Source organism: Moschus berezovskii, chromosome 19, assembly GCF_049115385.1.
Source record: "Moschus berezovskii isolate FMDL1 chromosome 19, NW_MosBer_1.0, whole genome shotgun sequence".
In the NCBI taxonomy this organism is placed as follows: domain Eukaryota; kingdom Metazoa; phylum Chordata; class Mammalia; order Artiodactyla; family Moschidae; genus Moschus; species Moschus berezovskii.
In genome coordinates this window covers 43,366,801-43,390,015 of record NC_142478.1, presented here as the reverse complement: position 1 = coordinate 43,390,015, position 23,215 = coordinate 43,366,801, and the positions used below count along the sequence as shown (strand labels likewise).

General features: G+C 40.4%; 1 protein-coding gene across 1 annotated transcript in view; it reads right to left on the bottom strand.

Moving 5' to 3' along the window:
• SPMIP2 (sperm microtubule inner protein 2) overlaps nt 1–23,215 on the bottom strand; it is a 135,613-nt gene that overhangs the window by 46,889 nt on the left and 65,509 nt on the right. Inside the window, exon 3 of the mRNA XM_055404607.1 lies at nt 10,440–10,498. Within this exon, the coding sequence (XP_055260582.1) occupies nt 10,440–10,498 (59 nt within the window). The remainder of the gene's footprint in view (nt 1–10,439; nt 10,499–23,215) is intronic.

The following is a 23,215-nucleotide window of genomic DNA, read 5'->3' as shown; positions in this document are numbered from 1 at the left end:
CTTTCTTCCATTGTATAATCATAAGCGATTTGATTTAGGTCATATCTGAATGGTCTAGTGGTTTTCCCTACTTTCTTAACAAAATGAATAAACAATAAATAAGTAGTATTAAAATGTTTATAATTAACAATACTCCCCATCTCTCTCTGCTCCCTGTCCCAGCATTGTCTTCTCCAAAATCACCCACTTTCAGCTCATTTGCATCTTCAGGACTTCACTCAATATTTGTATAAAGTACGTGCCCTCTGGGGAGACCCCATTTGCCCTCATCCTCCTCTGGGCTCCTGCACATCCACTTCCCTCGCCTTCTCTTTTACCATCTTGAGAATCCTCTTTGTCTGTCACCTTTGTTGTGTGTCTCTTGTTTCTTTGATCATATTCCTTTCTTTTTCCTGGGATTTCCCTTATTATCTTGCTAGATGATATTCTCCAGTTGGTTCTTAGGAAACAATGCATTTTGGGAATACATACATGCGTGAAAATGTCTCTTTTCTACCTCCCCACTTGATAGTTGAGCTGGGTATAGAATTCCAGGTTGACAGTTACATTCTAGCAGACAGAGCAGTCATTGACCAGTGTCTTCCAGATCCTAGGATCCCTAGCAAGAAGTGTGATACCTTATTGATTCTGGGTCCTTTGTACATGTCCTAGTCTCCCTCTGGAAGGCTTGGCAATTGTCTTCATCCCAGAGGTGAAGTTTCACAGTGACATGTCTTAATACAATTGTTGTCATTTTTCTTTGATAGAGCCTTTCAATCTGGAGATTCATGTTATTCCCTTCTGAGAAACTTTCTTACATTATTGATTTTCTTTCTTCTGTTTTCTCTGATCTATTTTGAGGTCTATTAGACCTCAAAAAATTAGGTCTAATTTTAATTTCTTTCTTTGTTTTTCCTTTCTTCTTTTCTGTCTCTTGGACTTTCTGTTCTACTTTTGTGAGATTAACTCTATAGTGTGAAATTTCTCTCCCATACTGAATTTCTACTATTCAATCTCTAGATATTCAATCCCATACTGATTGTTTTTCCTAACAATGTAATAAGAATTTTAATAGATTTATTTAAATTTATTTATTTCAATGTATTTCATTTATTTAACTAATTGAGAATGTTTATTAACAGATTGGCCTGATTTGCTCAGGATACCTTCAGATTAGTCTGTTGTCCAGGTAACCTAATTCCATTAGCTTGTTTTGCTTTCAAAAGTATCCTATTTTAGGTGATTAAATATATGGTCACACTGTTTACTGAGCATTTACTATATGTACCAAGTGCTGTTCTAAGTGTTGTATGTGTAACAACACATCTGTATAAAACATCTACTCCAGAGAAGTAGACTCTGTTATAATCATTTTACAGATTGGAAATCTGAGGCATAAAGAGCTTAAATAACTTGTCACAGGTGTCACAGCCTCCAGGTTTGTTAAAATGGGGACTTGAATGTGGGAAGTGTCTTCAGAATCCCCCCTTTCCCCTCTATGAACTATATTTATTTGTTTTTAAAATATTTTATTTATTTATTATTGAGGTGTAGTTGATTTATAGTATCATGTTAGTTTCAAGAGTACAGCACAGTTTTATATATATATATATATACAAACATATGTGCTGCTGCTGCTTCTTTTTCATATTAATTTCCCTTATAAGTTGCTACAAAATATTTAGTAAAATTCCCTGTGCTATAGAGAAGGTTCTTGTTGTTTATCTATTTTATATATAATAGCATGTATTCATTAATCCCAAACTCTTAATTTATTCCCCCTACCCACTTTGGTAATCATAAATTTATTTTCTATGTCTGTGAGTCTATTTCTGCCTTGCATATGAGTCCATTTGTATCGTTTTTCTAGATTCCACATATAAGTGGTATCACGTGCTATTTGTCTTTCTATGGCTTATTTCAATCAATGACACTCTCTAGGTCCATCCATGTTGCTGCAAATGGCATTGTTTCATTTTTGTGGCTGAGTCATATTTCATTGTATATATGTACTACATCTCTTAATCACTATAGATTCCACTTCACCACTGCTTGCAATCCCTTATTTGGGGGATATTAGGCTATATCTGTGGAGAAGGCAATGGCACCCCACTGCAGTACTCTTGCCTGGAGAATCCCATGGACAGAGGAGCCTGGTAGGCTGCAGTCCATGGGGTCGCTAAGAGTCAGACACGACTGAGCGACTTCACTTTCACACATTGGCGAAGGAAATGGCAACCCATTCCAGTGTTCTTGCCTGGAGAATCCCAGGGACGGGGGAGCCTGGTGGGCTTCGTCTGTGGGGTCGCACAGAGTCGGACATGACTGAAGTGACTTAGCAGCTTAGCAGCAGCAGGCTATATCTAACTTTGGATGACTGCAAACACTTTTGGACTCCTTCTAGTTAAACCGCCTTCATTTTTTTCCTGGAGGAGGATAAATTCCTGGTGAAACCAGCTTTTCTTGATTCTCATTTCAAACTCTTTCTTCTATGCCATGCTGTGCACCTCCTGAGAATGGGAGCTGACAAACAAATCCTTTGGTTATAGGAAGGCAGACACAGGAGAGCCAACACACTGAAAAGAGCTGTGACCCTCAAATAAATGAAAAGTTAGGGGACGTTGTAGTTAATTTTGACTTGTTAAGGCTCATGTTGCTCCTCTCTTCCTGGCTGGCACCTAGTTTGGTCACCCTCACCTTAGAATCTGCAGCATCCTTGACACCCACACCCGCAACCCCACCATCTACTGACAGTGGCTGTCCATGGGGCTGTGAACCAGTCCTTAAGACATTAGTCCTAAGACAAATGATACATTGGCAAATAAATGGAAAAGAGGCAGCTTCATAGTGACATTAGGGCATGGTCACGTTGGCAGTGCCTTTCTGAAAGGAGGTTTGCCTGTGAATGAGTCTGTTGATTTCATAATCTCAGCAAGCCTTTCATGTGCATGGATAACAAGTTTACCCAAGGAGGCAACCAGAGATTTTCCTAATGTTCTCCTTCTAAACCCAGCTTAAATTTCATCTCACTCAGGAAGTCCTCGTGACCAAAAGTCCTCCAGCTTTTGCAGCTTGAGCTGTACCAATCTGTGCCATTCTGAGTACAATAAGAACAGGGATTTTGTCTCTTATATCTGATTCACCAAGTATTGAGTACGCCTATATGTCAAACTCTATGTTAAAGGTAAGGGAATGAAAGCAGGATACTGCTATGCTCTACAATTTTTAGTAACATGTAACTTTTACAGATTTCACTTCTCAAAACAAAAAGTCCCTCTGATTCACTATTTACAGTACATTCTCTTATAAACTGACTCTTAATTTGACTGCAAACTGTTCTCCCACTTCCTGTCTGTGCTTTTTATTCTTATGAAATTAGACATACTGTTTGTATATATTGGAAAACACCCAGCTGCGAGAAGAAGAGACCACATAAAAATGAGTTAATCAATAGGTCTCATGTCTAGAGAAACTTATGTATTTAAAACAAAAGAATATTTCCTTTAACTCAGAAGGGAAAAGAACAAAGTCAACCCACACCTGGCTATTGTGGTCATTCTCCATCAGTGGATGTTGTATTGAAATCTTCTTTTTACATCTATCTGTCCTGAAAGTCTGTGAGTGACTTGGGCACAAGGACCCTGTTTATTACTTTTTAAATTTTGAGAATTTGTCACATAGCAGACCTTCATCCAAAGTTTGCTGAAGTATGTTTTTACCTGTCTTTAGTAGTAGTAGAGAAGGTCACTCAGTGGTGTCCGACTCCTTGTGACCCCATGGACTATACAGTCTTTGGAATTCTCCAGGCCAGAATACTGGAGTGGGTAGATTTCCCTTCTCCAGGGGATCTTCCCAATCAAGGGATCGAACCCAGATCTCTCGTAATTACACTTGTAAATGAGGCTCAAAATCTTGGATCGCCCCTACCTACCCTCAAGGTCAGGACTGCTGCTGCTGCTGCTAAGTTGCTTCAGCCGTGTCCGACTCTGTGCGACCCCATAGATGGCAGCCCACCAGGCTCCCCTGTCCCTGGGATTCTCCAGGCAAGAACACTGGAGTGGGTTGCCATTTCCTTCTCAGGACTGCTAGGGGAGCTTTATTCAAATAACAACAATTTTAGATGCAATAAATTGCATAGCCCACCATTGATTCAATATCAGATTAACTTGGGGGCAGAGAGTCACTACATCTGCAAACAACTACCATAAAACACATCCTGATTTCAAGAAAGTTAGATTTTCAAAGTACGTGAGGAAATCCTGTCATTGTCCTTGACTGAACTTCTGGTCTCAAAATCAGAGCAGTCTCTTGGCTCTATTACATCAGCGGACAAAAATTCTTCAGTGCTGCTTGTATGCCCTCAACTCATTCTTCTCTTCCTCCAATGCTTTTTCTGAGACCATTGATGACTTCCAAATATTTGTCTGTTATTGTTTTCTTGGATTTCCATTTCCTTGTATAAACCCTTTCTTTGAGTTCTTCCTGCCTTTTACAGACTCCCGTTGTCCTCAGGTCCCTGCCCCTGAGGCTCTTCCCTTCTTCCCTGATGCTCACTCACCTTTTCCTAGGTGTGGGTGCCCCCAGGCTCATCCCTTTCTTCTTTCAGTCCTCACAAGTCATTCTCAGCCCTGAATGATCATCAGAATCGCTTGAAGAGCCTTCTGAAAAGATTCAAGCCCAGATCCCAACCCAGATCTGTGGACTCAGTCAACTTGAACCGAAATATTAGCTCTGTAACCTGTGTTTTTGTACTTAGCATCTGAAGTTCAATTTCTTCTCCTGTAAAATTAAGATAAGGCTAAAATCTCTTTCGTTCAATCTCTGAATACATTCTTACTCCCCGTTGTCACAGCAAAATCATCTCTTCTTCTCCTCATTTATTTAAAGCCTGTGTTCCTTTGAAAGCTGAGCTCAAATCCTTTCCTTCTCACAATCCTCATCATCACAACTGATTTTGGATTGTTTACAGAGCACACTGAAAACTCAAGAGCGACTTGTTGAAATGAAATATTTTCCTGGCTGAGCTTCCTATAACTATCTTGTCACTTTTCAAATTTTTTTCTCAACTCAGCACTTCAATATTCCAGAGTGATCTTTTTAAAAAAATTGGATCACATTGTTCCCTATTTTAAATCTTTCAATGAATTCTCTTTTTAAAAATGTATTTATTCATTTATTTTTATTTTTTTGGTTGAGCTAGGTCTATGTTGCTGCATACAGTCTTTCTCTAGTTGAGATGAGCGGGGGCTACTCTCTAGTTGCCAAGGCATGGGCTTCTCATTGTGGCAGCTTCGCTTATTCAGAGCACAGGCTCGAGGCACATGGGCTTCAGTGATTGCTGCACAAGGCCTCAGTAGGTTCATGGGCTCAGTTGCTCACAGCATGTGGAATCTTCCCAGACTGGCGATTGAACCCTTGTCCCCTGCATTGGCAGGTGGATTCCTATCCACTGTATCACCAGGGAAGTCCCCAGTGACTTCTGTTAGTTCTTAGGCTTGTTCAGCACTGTGGCTGCAGTCTAGTAGTGCTTTGAATACAGGAGATGCTGGATTTATTGAGTGAATGCAGTTGACTGACGACAGAACATGCAAACAGTCTGGGAGGCTCAACACAAACCTTGCCCAGGAAGGAGACGGCTCTTGGCACAGCTGAGAGAATGCAATCAGGTGGGCACACCTGGACCTAGTAGAGTCATTCTCTTTCAGAGCCTCTGCCAAGCCTGAGAGTGAGGCCAGAAAGTTTTTAAGCAGTAATTGTGCTTAGTGTCCCAAAAGCGCAGAAACACTGACCTCCAAAAATCTAAGGAGAACAAAGACATTATTGAATCTGCACTCCTGCAAGAGCAGTGCTGATTGATCTCGTTTCCCTTAGAAATCTGAATTATATGTTTCAATAGATGACAAGCCTAGGTTTTTCTCTTTTCCTGTAACTGAACATACATTGTGCTAGACATGTTTCATTTAGGTTACCAGCTGCCTTAGTTCAGTTCAGTTCAGTCGCTCAGTCGTGTCCGACTCTCCGCGACCCCATGAATCACAGCACGCCAGGCCTCCCTGTCCATCACCAACTCCCGGAGTTCACTCAAACTCACGTCCATCGAGTCAGTGATGCCATCCAGCCATCTCATTCTCGGTCGTCCCCGTCTCCTCCCGCCCCCAATTCCTCTCAGCATCAGAGTCTTTTCCAGTGAGTCAACTCGTTGCATTAGGTGGCCAAAGTATTGGAGTTTCAGCTTTAGCATCAGTCCTTCCAATGAACACCCAGGATTGATCTCCTTTAGAATGGACTGGTTGGATCTCCTTGCAGTCCAAGGGACTCTCAAGAGTCTTCTCCAACACCACAGTTCAAAAGCATGAAACTAACACCCAAAAAAGATGTCCTTTTCATTATAGGAGACTGGAATGCAAAAGTAGGAAGTCAAGAAACACCTGGAGTAACAGGCAAATTTGGCCTTGGAGCACGGAATGAAGCAGGGCAAAGGCTAATAGAGTTTTGTCAAGAGAATGCACTGGTCATAGCAAACACCCTCTTCCAACAACATAAGAGAAGACTCTACACATGGACATCACCAGGTGGTCAACACCGAAATCAGATTGATTATATTCTTTGCAGCCAAAGATGGAGAAGCTATATACAGTTAGCAAAAACAAGACCAGGAGCTGACTGTGGCTCAGATCATGAACTCCTTATTGCCAGCTGCCTTAAGAGAGTGTCAATTCAAGCCATTGTGTGACTTTAATAGGATTACATTGATTAACTAACATGATGCATTATGATGGTTTCTAGGCCAACAGCATGAAATGAGGGGCTTTTAACCAAAAAAGTTATATTTTTGTTCTTTCATTGAAAACAACTATTTATATAGTTAAAGGCCCCACTCTCCAACATCCAGCTGCTGTTCTTAACAGGCTGGTTCCCTTTTCCTGCACTGTGTTCTCATCTCACTTGCCCTGCCCCATTCCTCCCCTTAATGAAATCCCTTACTATTAACAGTGGAAGTGAGAAATAGATTCGAGGGATTAGATCTGGTACACAGAGTGCCTGAAGAAGTATGGACGGAGGTTTGTGACATTGACATTGTACAGGAGATGGCTGGATGGCATCACCGACTCAATGCAAGTGAGTTTGTGTGAACTCCAGGAGTTGGTGATGGACAAGAAGGCCTGGCATGCTGCGATTCATGGGGTCGCAAAGTGTCAGACACGACTGAGTGACTGAACTGAACTGAACTGAACAGAAGGCATGGATTAAGATCATCCCCAAGAAAAATAAATGTAAAAAGGCAAAACGGTTGTCTGAGGAGGCCTTACAAATAGCTGTGAAAAGAGGAGAAGCAAAAGGCAAAGGAAAAAGGGAAAGATACACCCATTTGAATGCAGAGTTCCAAAGAATAGCAAGGAGAGAGAAGAAACCCTTCCTCAGTGATCAGTGCAAAGAAATAGAAGAAAACAATAGAATAGGAAAGACTAGAGATGTCTTCAAGAAAATTAGAGATACCAAGGGAACATTGCATGCAAAGATAGGCACAATAAAGGACAGAAATGGTATGGACCTAACAGAAGCAGAAAATATTAAGAAGAGGTGGCAAGAATACACAGAAGAACTACAAAAAAGATCTTCACAACACAAATAATCACGGTGGTGTAATCACTCACCTAGAGCCAGACATCCTGGAATGCGAAGTCAAGCGGGCTTAGGAAGCATCACTACGAACAAAGCTAGTGGAGGTGATGGAATTCCAGTTGAGCTATTTCAAATCCTAAAAGATGATGCTGTGAAAATGCTGCACTCAATATACCAGCAAATTTGGACAACTCAGCAGTGGCCACAGGACTGGAACAGGTCAGTTTTCATTCTAATACCAAAGAAGGGCAATGCCAAAGAATGTTCAAACTACCACACAATTGCACTCATCTCACATGCTAGCAAAGTAATGCTCAAAATTCACCAAGTGAGGCTTCAACAGTACATGAAATGTGAACTTCCAGACACTCAATCTGGATTTTAAAAAGGCAGAGGAACCAGAGACAAATTGGCAACATCCATTGGATCATTAAAAAAGCAAGAGAATTTCAGAAAAACATCTACTTCTGCTTTATTGACTACGCCAAAGCCTTTGACTGTGTGGATAACAACAAACTGGAAAATTCTTAAAGAGATGGGAGTGCCAGACCACTTCACCTGCTTCTTGAGAAACCCGTATGCAGGTCAGTTCAGTTCAGTTCAATCTCTCACTCATGCCCGACTCTCTGCGACCCCATGAATCACTACACACCAGGCCTCCCTGTCCATCACCAACTCCTGGAGTTCACTCAAACTCATGTCCATCGAGTCAGTGATGCCATCCAGCCATCTCATTCTCTGTCGTCCCCTTCTCCTCCTGCCCCCAATCCCTCCCAGCATCAGAGTCTTTTCCAGTGAGTCAACTTGTTGCAAGAGGTGGCCAAAGTATTGGAGTTTCAGCTTTAGCGTCAGTCCTTCCAATGAACACCCAGGACTGATCTCGTTTAGAATGGACTGGTTGGATCTTCTTGCAGTCCAAGGGACTCTCAAGAGTTTTCTCCAACACCACAGTTCAAAAGCATAAATTCTTCGGCGATCAGCTTTCTTCACAGTCCGACTCTCACATCCATACATGACCACTGGAAAAACCATAGCCTTGCAGGTCAGGAAGCAACAGTTAGAACTGGACATGGAACAACTAGCTGGTTCCATATTGGGAAAGGAGTATGTCAAGGCTGTATATTGTCATCCTGTTTATTTAACTTCTATGCAGTGTACATTGTGAGAAATGCTGGGCTGGATGAAGCACAAGCTGGAATCAAGATTGCTGGGAGAAATATCAATAACCTCAAATATGCGGATGACAACACCCTTATGGCAGAAAGTGAAGACGACCAAAAGAGCCTCTTGATGGAAGTGAAAGTGGAGAGTGGAAAAGTAGGCTTAAAACTCAACATTCAGAAAGCTAAGATCATGGCATCTGGCAAATAGATGGGGAAATAGTGGAAACAGTGACAGACTATATTTTGGGGGGCTCAAAAATCACTGCAGTTGCTGACTGCAACCATGAAATTAAAAGACGCTTGCTCCTTGGAAGAAAAGCTATGACCAACCTAGGCAGCATATTAAAAAGCAGAGACATTACTTTGTCAACAAAGGTCCATCTAGTCAAAGCTATGGTTTTTCCAGTACTCATGTGTGGATGTGAGAGTTGGACTATAAAGAAAGCTGAGCGCCAAAGAATTGATGCTTTTGAACTGTGGTGTTGGAGAAGACTCTTGAGAGTCCCTTGGACTGCAAGGAGATCCAACCAGTCCATCCTAAAGGAGATCAGTCCTGAATATTCATTGGAAGGACTGATGTTGAAGCTGAAACTACATTACTTTGGCCACCTGATGTGAAGAACTGACTCATTTGAAAAGACCCTGATGCTGGGAAAGAGTGAAGGCGAGAGGAGGAGGGGACGACAGAGGATGAGATGGTTGGATGGCATCACTGACTCAATGGACATGAGTTTGAGTAAACTCCGGGAGTTGGTGATGGACAGGGAGGCCTGGCATGCTGCAGTCCATGGGGTTACAGAGTCGAACTTGACTGAGCAACTGAATTGACCGAGTAGATAGTGAAGATTTTCTGTGCTTATTAGGAGTAAAAATTCACAAATGTGCAAATAAACCTATTGGACATAAATATATGAAGAAAAATTAACTCTGTTATTGAGTGAAGTAAGTCAGAAAGAGAAAATATATTAATGTATATATGTGGAATCTAGAAAAGTAGTATAGATTATCTTATTTGCAAAGCAGAAATAGACACAGAGACTTAAAAAACAAACATATGGACATCAAAGGGGGAAGGGGTGAATGGAAAGAATTTGGAGATTGGAGTTGACATATATACACCACTGTGCTGAAGTAACTTAGCACACATACATGTAGGTACAAAGGAAATCAATCCTGAATATTCATTGGAAAGACTGATGCTGAAGCTGAAGTTTCAGTACTTGGCCACCATCAGAAAAGACCCTGATGCTGGGAAAGATTGAAGGCAGGAGAAGAAGGGGATGACAGACGACGAGATGGTTGGATGGCATCACTGATTCAACGGACATTAGTTTGAGCAAGCTCCAGGAGATGGTGAAGGACAGGGAAGCCTGGTTTGCTGAAGTCCATGAGGTCGCAAAGAGTTGGACACAACTGAGTAATTGAAGAACAATGCAGGTATAAAATAAATAACAAGATAATGAGAACCTACTGTATTGTACCTCTACTCAATTCTCTGTAGTGACCTAAATTGGAAGGAAATGCAAAAGAGGGGATATAGGTAAACATATAGCTGATTCACTTTGCTGTACAGCAAAAACTAACACAACATTGCAAAGCAACTCACTCCAATAAAAAGAAATTAACTCTGTTACTAATTTAGGAGGAAAGATTAATTGATGTAAATATGCTTACCATGGGCTCTGGTATCTGTGGCTTAGTTTGTCAATAGCAGCTTGACTGAACTCTTCATACTGTAAAAAGAAGAAAATCAATGTCCCCTGATTCCAAGGTCACTGGGCATGAACATGTCTGAGAGTCTGGGTTCCTAGTCAAAGAGGAGGTCAGGTGGAGCAATTAAACAAGAAACACTAAATTCAGTAGAGGAAAGATGGTCTTTTGATTCTTGAACTGAGAAGAAAAAATACAAGAAGTAAAATGAATCGGACCCTCTGTGCTTTCCCTGCCCTCTCTATAAAACACCTTGTTAGATCTGCAGAAGAGTGTCATCTGCAATCTCTAAACATCTCATGATTCTGTATCTACATGAGCAGGCACTCAAAACCAGGACTTACCATTTATTTTTTGTTTTTCATAGTGGGTCCTTGTTGGTTACCAACCTTAAATATTGCACTGTGTACGTATCCATCCCAATTCCCTAACAATTCCTTCCCCCCAGCAACTATAACATGACATCATTAAGACTCAGCTTAGCTTTTTTCACATCACCTTACCCTCGTGTGAAAATATGCTCAATAACACTAATTATTAGAGAAAGGCAAATCCAAACTACAGTGAGGTATCACCTCACACTGGTCAGAATTGTCATCATCAAAAAGTCTACAAGTAGTAAATGCTGGAGAAGATATAGAAAAAAAGGTATCTTCCTACACTGTTGTTTGGAATGTGAAATGGTGCAGCTGCTATGGAAAATGGCACGGAGGTTCCTTAAAAACCTAAAAATACAACTACCATATGATCCTAAAAATCTGACTCCTGGGCAGACATCTGAAGAAAATTATAATTTGAAAATATATGTACACTCCAATGTTCATTACAGCATAATTTACCATAGACAAGTTACGGAGCAATTTAAAAGTCCATCAACAGATGAATGGTTAAAGATGTGGGATATATATACAATGGGCTATTATTCAGACATAAAAAGAATGAAATACTGCCATTTGTAGCAACATAAATGGATTTAGAAATTATCACATTGAGTGTAATAAATAAGACAAATATCATTTGATATCACATGTGCAATCCAAAAAATTATACAAATGAACTTATTTACAAAACAGAAATAGACTCACAGACATAAAAAACAAACTCATGGTTACCAAAGGAAATGGAAGAGTGGAGGAAAAAATTAGGAGCTTGGGATTAACAGATACAAACTATTTTATATAAAATAGATAACTGTCAAGGACCTACTGTAAAGGACATGGACCTATACTCAATACCTTGTAATGAACTATAATGGAAGATAATCTGAAAGAAAATCTATCATCTATCTATCTATCTGTCTGAACCACTTTGCTGCTTACCAGAAACTAACATAACACTGTAAATCAACCTCAAATACATCAAAAAAGAAAAAAAGGGGAAAAGTAGCAAAATCATATCATTATGTTCAGTTCAGTTCATTTCAGTTCAGTTCAGTCACTCGGTCGTGTCCGACTCATTGCAACAGTGAGTCAACTCGTCGCATGAGGTGGCCAAAGTATTGGAGTTTCAGCTTTAGCATTAGTCCTTCCAATGAACACCCAGGACTGATCTCCTTTAGAATGGACTGGTTGGATCTCCTTGCAGTCCAAGGGACTCTCAAGAGTCTTCTCCAGCACCACAGTTCAAAAGCATCAATTCTTCGGCGATCAGCTTTCTTCACAGCCCAACTCTCACATCCATACATGACCACGGGAAAAGCCATAGCCTTGACTAGACGGACCTTGGTTGGCAAAGTAATGTCTCTGCTTTTTAGTATAATATCTAGGTTGGTCATAACTTTCCTTCCAAGGAGTAGGCATTTTTTAATTTCATGGCTGCAATCAGCATCCTCAGTGATTTTGTAGCCCCAAAAAATAAAGTCTGACACTGTTTCCACTGTTTCCCCACCTATTTCCCATGAAGTGATGGGACAAGATGCCACGATCTTTGTTTCCTGAATGTTGAGTTTCAAGTCAACCTTTTCACTCTCCTCTTTCACTTTCCTCAAGAGGCTTTTTAGTTCCTCTTCACTTTCTGCCATAAGGGTAGTGTCATCTGCATATCTGAGGTTATTGATATATCTCCCGGCAATCTTGATTCCAGCTTGTGCTTCTTCCAGCCCAGCGTTCCTTATGATGTACTCTGCATATAAGTTAAGTAAGCAGGGTGACAATATACAACCTTGACGTACTCCTTTTCCTATGTGGAACCAGTCTGTTGTTCCATGTCCAGTTCTAACTGTTGCTTCCTGACCTGCATACAGGTTTCTCAAGAGGCAGTATCATGAACAGTATCAAAAGGCAAAATGATAGGATACTGAATGAGGAATTCCCCAGGTCGGTAGGTGCCCAGTATGCTACTGGAGATCAGTGGAGAAATAACTCCAGAAAGAATGAAGGGATGGAGCCAAAGCAAAACAAATACCCAGTTGTGGATGTGACTGGTGAGAGAAGCAAGGTCTGATGCTGTAAAGAGCAATATTGCATAGGAACCTGGAATGTTAGGTCCATGAATCAAGGCAAATTGGAAGTGGTCAAACAGGAGATGGCAAGAGTGAACATAGACATTCTAGGAATCAGTGAAGTAAAATGGACTGGAATGGGTGAATTTAACTCAGATGACCATTATATCTACTACTGTGGGCAGGAATCCCTTAGAAGAAATGGAGTAGCCATCATGGTCAACGAAAGAGTCCGAAATGCAGTACTTGGATGCAATCTCAAAAACGATAGAATGATCTCTGTTCGTTTCCAAGGCAAACCATTCAATATTACAGTAATCCAAGCCACTGCCCCAACCAGTAACGCTGAAGAAGCCGAAGTTGTACGGTTCTATGAAGACCTACAAGACCTTTTAGAACTAACACCCCCCCCCCAAAAAAAAAACATTATGTAATTGGAAGGACTGATGCTAAAGCTGAAACTCCAATACTTTGGCCACCTCATGCGATGAGTTGACTCACTGGAAAAGACTCTGATGCTGGGAAAGGTTGGGGGCGGGAGGAGAAGGGGACGACGGAGAATGAGATGGCTGGATGGCATCACCGACTCTGTGGACATGAGTTTGAGTGAACTCCGGGAGTTGGTGATGGATAGGGAGGCCTGGCGTGCTGTGATTCATGGGGTCGCAGAGAGTCGGACACGACTGAGCGACTGAACTGAACTGAACTGAACCTTAGATAAATCACCTGGTACTCCTTTTTAGCTCCGCTGTTTTCTTCCCGTTTCCTCAAGCTTTGGTTTATAACGACTTTCCTGATCAAGGGTTGTGTTGGGAAAGTAGATCTATTTAAGTCATTTCTCAGTGATGAAGATCTGAAAACTTGATCACTTCTAGATCTTTAATGTCCATGTGTAAAATAATAAACAAAGGAAGGGACAAAATAAACAAGATTTGAATGCAAGGCTGACCTACTATTCCAAAAGTTTGAAAAGTGAAAATCTGTGTTTAGGACTTCCCTGGTGGCTCAGTGATAAAGAATCCTCCTGTCAATGCAGGAGATTTGGGTTTGATACCAGGTTGGAAAGATGCCCTGGAGAAGGAAATGGCAATCCACTCCAGTATTGTTGCCTGGAAAATCCCATGGACAGAGGAGCCTGGCAGGCTATAGTCCATGGGGTTGCAAAGAGTCAGACATGACTACTTAGCGACTAAATAACAACAAACTGTCTATAATAATAAAATCTTTGTTTTTCAACTGATTTCTTTTTTAACTTTTTATTTTATATTAAGGTATAGCCAATTAACAATGTTGTGATAGTTTCAGGTGGACAGCACAGGGACTCAGCCATAAATATACATGTATCTATTCTCCCCCAAACTCCTGAGTCTCAACTGATTTCTGACACCTATTCCCTGAATATCAATCTAATCAGCTGACTTACAAATACTTTTAAAATCAGTTTATGGGCAAATTTTCCAGGACTGGGATAACCTTTGATCTTTGTTCTCATTTTTAATAACCCAAAGTTTCACTGGTTTAATCTGGAAAGATTTTCCTTAGAAACACACAATGCATTCATTAGCCTCTAACCCTACCCTATTTCTCCTATAATTATCAGCACATAATGTCATAGAAATTTATCTAAAATAAGCTGACCCTTCTCTGTCTTAATTAATGAGATTCATCATGATTTATTTGGACAGTTATGTTCACTTTGTTATTAAATCTAATGAAATTCAGAATCAAAAAATCTTTTTTTTTTTTTTTTTTTTTACTGCTCAGTTATTCATAAAAGTGAAGCAAAGACTGATTCAAAAACGAATTCAGCACCTTCATAGAAACAGGTAACAACTGAGTAGTATATGTTTTATGCTAAGGAGATCAGTAAGAATCTTTGCAGTTATTTTGCATGCTTTCAACTAGCAAAAATAATTATACCTTGAAATTGGATATTCCCTATTAAGCAATCTTTAAATAAGTCTAGGTATTAAGGAAAAAGAAATATCTGCTAATTACATTTAGATACTGTGAATTAGGCACAATTTCTCAAATGAGCTATTAAATTTAAGTGAAATTAATTACAGACATTGGGGTCCATTCTAGTTAATAATGAAAATCTTTGCTTAATATTTTTAATTTTAATCACAAACCACCTCTCCTCTAGAAGTGACCTTACTGAGGAATCCTCTTACTTTCTTGCCAGGCTTAACTCAGGATGTTTTTCCTAATATAGCCAATTGTGACTTTTCTTACTAGAAAGGACCATTTCCCATCTTGGTAAAAAGGAGGACTTTCTCTTCAGTAGGATGAGTACAAAGGCCATGCATTTCAAGAACAGTGTAAACACTAGGGTTTCTCTTGCCATCCTCCTCCTTGGTTACATAGAGCTCTTATACCAAACAGTGGAGTGGAAAATCCCCTAAGCCTACCTTTTCTTATGCTAATGTAATTTTTTCTTCACTTGCCTCCATTTGCAAAATATTACTGTTAACCCCTTAGCTGCTTTTCTTCCCACAGCCAGGGAGAAGCATTCTCATTGTTGGCGCCTGGTCACCAAATTGCATAATGCTGCCTATTCTCAACTGGAACTATTGAAGGGAGAAAGGGGGCATCAAGCCTTTGTGTGGATAGAGCATTTGAAGCATTCATTTTACATTCACAGCAGGAGTAGAAACAAAACAGTTCTCCCTGAAAAATGTCAGTGTTTAAGGCATGGATTCTGTGATGCATTTTTCTTACTAAAAAGCAAAGCATGAACAACAATGCAGAGGCCCATACTTCATTTTATGCCAAAGGATATGGAGGCTTGAGCTGAGTACCAATATGAATTATATCCTGATCTTCCCTTTTTTTATTGCAGTGTTTTTAAATAATTCGAATTAGTTCATCAAATTTTAAGCAAACAGACTAAACATTAAGTTTCCTGTGTTCCTTGACTCTGACCATAGCATGTGTTTTCTGTAGAGTATCCAAATAATGAGAAACATATTCCATTATGTTTCTAAAGTGCTTATCATAATATAATTTTAAAATTCATGTAGGTAAGAAAAACATAGTATAGTGGGGTATTAATAATACTAGATCCCACTTCTTTAGACTTATTGTACTAGATACTATGCTAAGTGCTTTACACATTTATCTCACCTAATCTACTTGATAATACTCTAAGATTATAGTAATATTTTATAGCATTATTTTCCCTGTGGAAGACAGAATTCTAAAGACCTCCAAGATGCTCATTCCCTTATATATATACCTTCTTCCAGATATTCAGCCAAATACTAACCTAGGTACTGCTGTGAAGGGATTTTAAGGTGTAATTAAGATTCCAAATCAACTGACTTTAAGAAAGGAAGTTTCTCCTCGGTGGCCCTAACTTCATCATTCAAGCTCTTTAAAGGACCTGGGCTCCTCTGGGCAAAAGGGATTTGAAATGTGAGAGGGATTTGGACATGAGGGAGAGTGTCTGTTGCTGGCTTTAAAGATAGAGGGGACCATCAATAAAAGGATGTGGGTAGCTTCTTGATGTTGAGACTGTTGCCTGCCTGACAGCTGCAGAGAAATAGGACCTCAGTCCTATAGCCCCAGGAACTGAGATCTGCCACAAACACATGCACTTGGAAGAGCCCCCAAACCTCAGATTTGATCATTGTCACAACCGACACTTTGAAATTCAGCCTAGTGAGTTCTGAGCAGAGAATCAAGCCTAGACTTCCCTGGACTTCTAGTCTACTTCTGATCTATGATTCGCTTCTGTGAGCAAATAAATGGTCTTGCTTTAAGATGTTCTTGTTGACTGCAGTACGCCAGACTTCCCTGTCCTTCATTATCTCCCGGAGTGTGCTCAAATTCATGTCCATTGAGTCAGTGATGCCATCCAACCATATCATCCTCTACTATCCTCTTCTCCCCCTGCCCAAAGTCTTTCCCAGCATGAGTCAGCTCTTCACATCAGGTGGCCAAAGTACTGGAGCTTCAGCTTCTAATTTAGTGGCAATATATTACCCTCAACAGAAAATGAAAGCAATGCCCATTTTATCAATGGGAAAACTGAGATATTATAAAGAATAGTGGGCAGATTAGCATGTAAATAGGAGAAAATAAAAAATTCTTCAACTGACTCTTTTTCCATATTCAGTTTTTCATTAAGACCACACGCATAGATTTGTCTTGAAAAGCATTATAAATGCTAATTGCCTTATTTATCCTCAGAGAGAAGGCACATTTCTATTGTTTTTTTCTGTACTTCTCCAGGGAGATTAATGTTTTCCTTATCCACGTGACAATTCAAGAAACAGGAGGACTTCTAGCAACACTAGAACTTATTCTGTTGGGAATTGTTAGGATTTGTGATGAGTAACCAATCATTCTGCAACCAGTCTTTTATCCATAGTTGGTCCCTACCAGGGTCTGAAATATGAGTGGACTCAAACATTCAAGCTACAGGAAAGTTACACAGGAGGTTCCCAAGTCTCTGCTTGTGCCCAGGCCACAGTTCCTGAAATATAATTAAGTGCCTGGTTGGCGACTGCTCTCACCCTCGCAGTTTTCTAATGTGTTGGCACTGTTGTTAATTCAAAGGTTAGGAAGTGTGATCCTCCCAAGTTAATTGTCCAATTAGCTTTACAGTACAGAGTTGCACTAGGGGTGGTAGCACAGGCATTGTGAACATAACAGTATAACTAAGTTGCAGCAAAAAAAAAAAAAAAAAAAGCTAAGTAGTTCTTGAATCACTATTGAATAACCTAGGAGGAGAATGATACTCAAGCTCACACACACTTAAAATCTCATTCCACGCATCCCCTTCCCCACCTCCTTCTGCAACTTGGTTTGTTATCAAAGTCTCCATTTCCCATCATTTTTTCATGATCTTCTAGGCTGAGCTAAGCACTAGAAAGAAGGTTGTGGATGCTGTCAATAGAAAGTCAAGTAAGACAGATCTCACACCTCAAGTTGCTTATAGCCATTTGAGATGTGGCTGGCACTGTGCAGACCAATAGTCACACTAAAAACCTCAACAATGACGACAACACATAGAAACTTCCTACGAATTCCTCCCCAACTGCGAGGGCCCATATGGGCCCCAAAGCATTTATTTTCAGTGCCATTTTCTTTGTGTCCAGAGACAGTGGGACCACATACCAGGGGCCTCTCTATTGAATGGGTTGTTTTCAGTTTGCTCAACTGAGATTTCTTGAGTCCTGGGAAGAGAATAGCTCGCTCCAGATCGCTATGCATTCTAGGCACTTTTGTCAACACAGCTGACATACTTCAGAAGTGTTATATATGAATAATAGGGAAAACTATAACCCTAAATTTATAATGATATTAGAATTTCTTCCAAACATCTCAAAAAGGCCAGGATAAATGCCAGATTCAGAAAACATATGTCCTGGTATTTTAGCCACCTGTGCCTGGGATATTAGATCAAGCCCAAGTTTCTGAATTTTTGACAGTATATTTAAAGAAGCCTGATTGTGGAGTTAAATGTCAAGTTTACTAGAACCCATTCTAATTTATACATTTTTCTTAGCTTTGTATCTTGTTAGCATCATCAAATAATATTTGTTGAAAACCTATGGAGTATGCTTAATACTAATTTTAAGAAGTGCAATATTTTTTTTAAAAGGTTATATATATTTTCATTGAAAAGCATAAGCCCTACAGAAACTGGTAACCACCATGGCACATTTTTCGCCTTCCTTAATTAGAATAAAATCACTCACTAGGCTCTAAATTGCTTTGAGTTTATTTCCTTCCTTCCTTCCTTCCTTCCTTCCCCCTTCCTTCTCTTTCTTTCTATCCTTTCTTTTGTTTTCACATTTCCGCATCCTAACAAAAGATGTGAGGATCAGGATGTCTGTTTTTTTCCAATTCACCAAAAATCATCCATAAAGTCACAGCCAGAAGGAGGAAGCCCACACTGACTGGGAAGCCAGTTACCTGGGGCTGGGGAGCCTGGTGACACGTGGAGAGGCAGTGTCTCAGGTACCAACCTCTTGTTCACAGAACCGCTTTGGACACAGCACAGAGAGTGCCCATCAGTGATACCTATCTCGCTTTTTGTTTTCATGGTCTGTTCCAGGAAGGAAGCATTAAAATTTATTTTCTGAGAGTTCAGATACAAGTAATTCCTTCAGTCTACTTGAAGAATAATATAGAAAGCCATCACTTCCCTGATGGCTCAGTAGCAAAGACTCTGCCTGCAATGCAGGAGACACAGGTTCGATTCCTGGGTCAGGAAGATCCCCTGGAGGAGGACATGGCAACCCAATCCAGTACTCTTGCCTGAGAAATACCATGAACAGAGGAGCCAGACACGAATTAGTGACTGAACAACAGCAGCAATAGAAAGCCAAGTTTTATGAAATGGGGAAATTTTAACACCTGTGTATTGGGAAGTTAATGCTAATATGGGGCTAACCAAACAGTTCAGATTTTTCCATAATATCATGTGGAAAACCCAAGCGAAACTTCTGGCCAATCAGTATACTATTTTCCCAAAAATGGAGGGCTATTTTGGCTTCGTAGCCAAGGTTTCTCCTTGCTCACAGATGGTCACTATGTGGCCTTCCCAAACTAGTGGCTTCCTGTGATATCAAGAAAGCCACTATTTTATACAGCACTTAAGGATGAAAGGTGCTAATGTAATTATTTTTATATTAAACAACAAACTGTTAGGACTCAAATAATTTGTGAGAACTAAACACACACACCCATCTGGGAAAGAAACAGCAGCCATTCCAAGGAACACCTAATTTTAGAAAAGCTATTTTCTATTTTGCTTTTATAACTTGGTTGAAAAAGGAAGCTTTGTTATCTTTTAAAAGTCTTCTGTGTTGCTAACAACATGAGTGTGAGATCTTAGGAATTTTAATGAGACTGTGATTCACCTAAATGAACCCAAACATAAATGAGAAATTTGTGGTGAAAAACGCCCAGAAATTCTGAAATGTGTGTGTCTGGGTGAGTCTACAAACTGATCAACTCCATACCAACAATACTTCTCTATTTTAGGTTAATTTGAAAAATTTCCAGGACACTGTTGTGTGACAGTGGGATTTGGAAGAATGCATAGGGTGGGGCTGGAAGGAAGTTTGGGAGGAATCTCACTTCTCTTTTTTTCCAAATTGCCAAAGATAATATTTGATGATACGTTTTGAAATACTGTAAAGAACTTATTACATAGAAACTTGAAGATACTAAAATTAAAAATAGAGTTACCATTTTATCCTGCAGTCCCATTTCTGGGCATATATCTGGAAAGCATCACAATTTGAAAAGATCCCGGGACCCCAGTGTTCATTGCAGCATTATTTACAATAGTCAAGACATGGAAGCAACCTAAATGTTCATCAACTGAAGAATGGATAAAGAAGTTGTGGTACATATATATGTGATGGAATATTACTCATCCATTCAAAAGGATCAGATAATACCATTTACAGCAACGTGGATGGACCTAGAGATTATCGTACTGAAGTCAGACATAGAAAGACAAATATCATATTATATCATTTATACAAGAAATTACTGTATAGCACAGGGACCTATACTCAATATTTTGTATTAACATACAATGAAAAAGAATTTGGGAAAACAGATATATGTCCATCTGTAGGTATAATTGAATCACTGCTGTACACCTCAAACGAACACGCTACTGTAAATCTACTATACTCCAATAAAAAGTTTTTCAAGATTTAATAAAGAAACAATACAGAAAATAAGTATTACTGAGCTCTTTCTTATTATATCAAATAGGTGGGTTATATCTACTACTGATGACTCATTCTGGTATCATGAATGAAGCATCTTGTGTGCAAATGATGCAGAATGGGGTACCAGCAGACACTTGAGGCCCTGTGAAGAAAGGACCGGTGTTTATGAGACAAAACGGCTGGGACTGACCCAGCCAGACCCTGCCGCGTGGAAAAGTGCTCACCCAGCTAGGTGCCTCCCACTGTGGCTCCAGCCCCATGTTCTGACTTCATTTCCTCTCTCACATGCTAGACTCCCACTAAGTCCCTGAACCCACAGCCTAGGCTGGGATCCTAGTTCCATCATTGACCCCCCTGTACAACTTCAGCAAGGGGCCTCAGCTGTCAATGCTTCCATTCCCTCCTCTGTGAGGGAAAAGAATCATAGTACCTTCCTCAAACAGTAAATAGTCAAGAAGAGCTTGTTTTTTAAAAATCTGTTTTACTGGAGTACAGTTTATTCACAATGTTGTATTAGTTTCTGCTACAAAGCAAAGTGATTCAATTACATATATATGTGTGTGTGTGTGTTTATATTCTTTTGGTTTTATTCTTGTGGCTTATGATAGAATATTTAATATAGTTTCCTGTGCTATACAGTAAGTTCTTGTTGATCATCTATTTTATATGTAGTAGTGTGTCTCTATTAACCCCAAACTCCTAATTTATCCCTCCTCCATCCCCTCTCCCTTTGGTGACCATAAATTTGCTTTCTATGTATATGAGTCTGCTTCTGTTTCACAAATAAGTCAATTCCTGTCATACTTTAGATTCCACTGTTGTTTGTTTTTTTTTTTTTACATGGATCTGGTCAGCCAAATTATATGTGTTGTTTATACAAAAATATGGAGACCAGGACTTCCCTGGTAGTCCAGTGGTTAAGAATCCACCTTCCAATTGCAGGTTTAATTCCTTAGTGGGGAACTAAGATCCCACATGCCTCAGTGCAACTAAACCCATGCAGTACAACTAGAGAATTGATATCATATGATAAATTTCTTTCTCCATCTGGCTTACTTCACTGAGAAGGACAATCCCTAGGTCCTTCCATGTTATTGCAAGTGGCACTACTTGGCTCCTTTTTACGGCTCAGTAATAATCTGTTGTGTGTATGTACCACATCTTCTTTATCCACCCATGGCACATTTCAGTTGTTTCCATGTCCTGGCTATTGTAAGCAGTCCCGCAATGAACACTGGGGTGCATGGATCTGTTTGAATTATGTTTTTGTCTGGATGTGTGCACAGGAGTGGGATTGCTGAGTCTGTTTTCAGTTTCTTGAGAAAACTCCATACTGTTCTCCACAGTGGGTACAACTTGCTGCTGCTGCTGCTAAGTCACTTCAGTCGTGTCCAACTCTGTGTGACCCCATAGATGGAAACTCACCAGGCTCCCCCATCCCTGGGATTCTCCAGGCAAGAACACTGGAGTGGGTTGCCATTTCCTTCAGTTCAGTTCAGTTCAGTTGCTCAGTCGTGTCCGACTCTCCGCGACCCCATGAATCACAGCACGCCAGGTCTCCCTGTCCATCATCAACTCCCATGAGTTCACTCAAACTCATGTCCACAGAGTCGGTGATGCCATCCAGCCATCTCATTCTCTGTCGTCCCCTTCTCCTCCCGCCCCCAACCTTTCCTAGCATCAGAGTCTTTTCCAGTGAGTCAACTCGTCACATGAGGTGGCCAAAGTATTGGAATTTCAGCTTTAGCATCAGTCCTTCCAATGAACACCCAGGATTGATCTCCTTTAGAATGGACTGGTTGGATCTCCTTGCAGTCCAAAGGAACTCTCAAGAGTCTTCTCCAACACCACAGTTCAAAAGCATCAATTCTTCGGCGATCAGCTTTCTTCACAGTCCAACTCTCACATCCATACATGACCATGGGAAAAACCATAGCCTTGACTAGACGGACCTTTGTTGGCAAAGTAATGTCTCTGCTTTTTAATATACTATCAAGGTATCCCCACAAAAACAGCTCTTTTGTGTTTGCTGCTAAGTCGCTTCAGTCATGTCCGACTCTGTGTGACCCCATAGACAGCAGCCCACCAGGCTCCCCCATCCCTGGGATTCTCCAGGCAAGAACACTGGAGTGGGGTGCCATTTCCTTCTCCAATGCATGGAGTGAAAAGTGAAAGTGAAGTCGCTCAGCAGAGTCTGACTCTTGGCGACCCCATGGACTGCAGCCCACCAGGCTCCTCCGTCCATGGGATTTCCCAGGCAAGAGTACTGGAGTGGGGGGTGCCATTGCCTCCTCCAGCTTTCATGTTTACTTTCTCTAAATAAATTCATGGTGGGGAAAAAAATGTTTCATAGAGAAACCAACCTTGGATCAGTTTATTGAACAGCTATCAAAAAGTCTGTTCCCATGTCCATCAAACTCAGAGAAGCCCTCTGTGTTCATAACGCGGGAATTTGGGTCAAACAAGAGGCAGGAGTTTCAAAGCCTCAAAAAATTTCCTTTTTATTATATCAGTCCTCAAGTCCAGTATCACATTGTTTCTGTGGGAAAGCCAACTGTCTTAAACCATCTAGCCATGAGGTCAGATGCAGGAGCAGA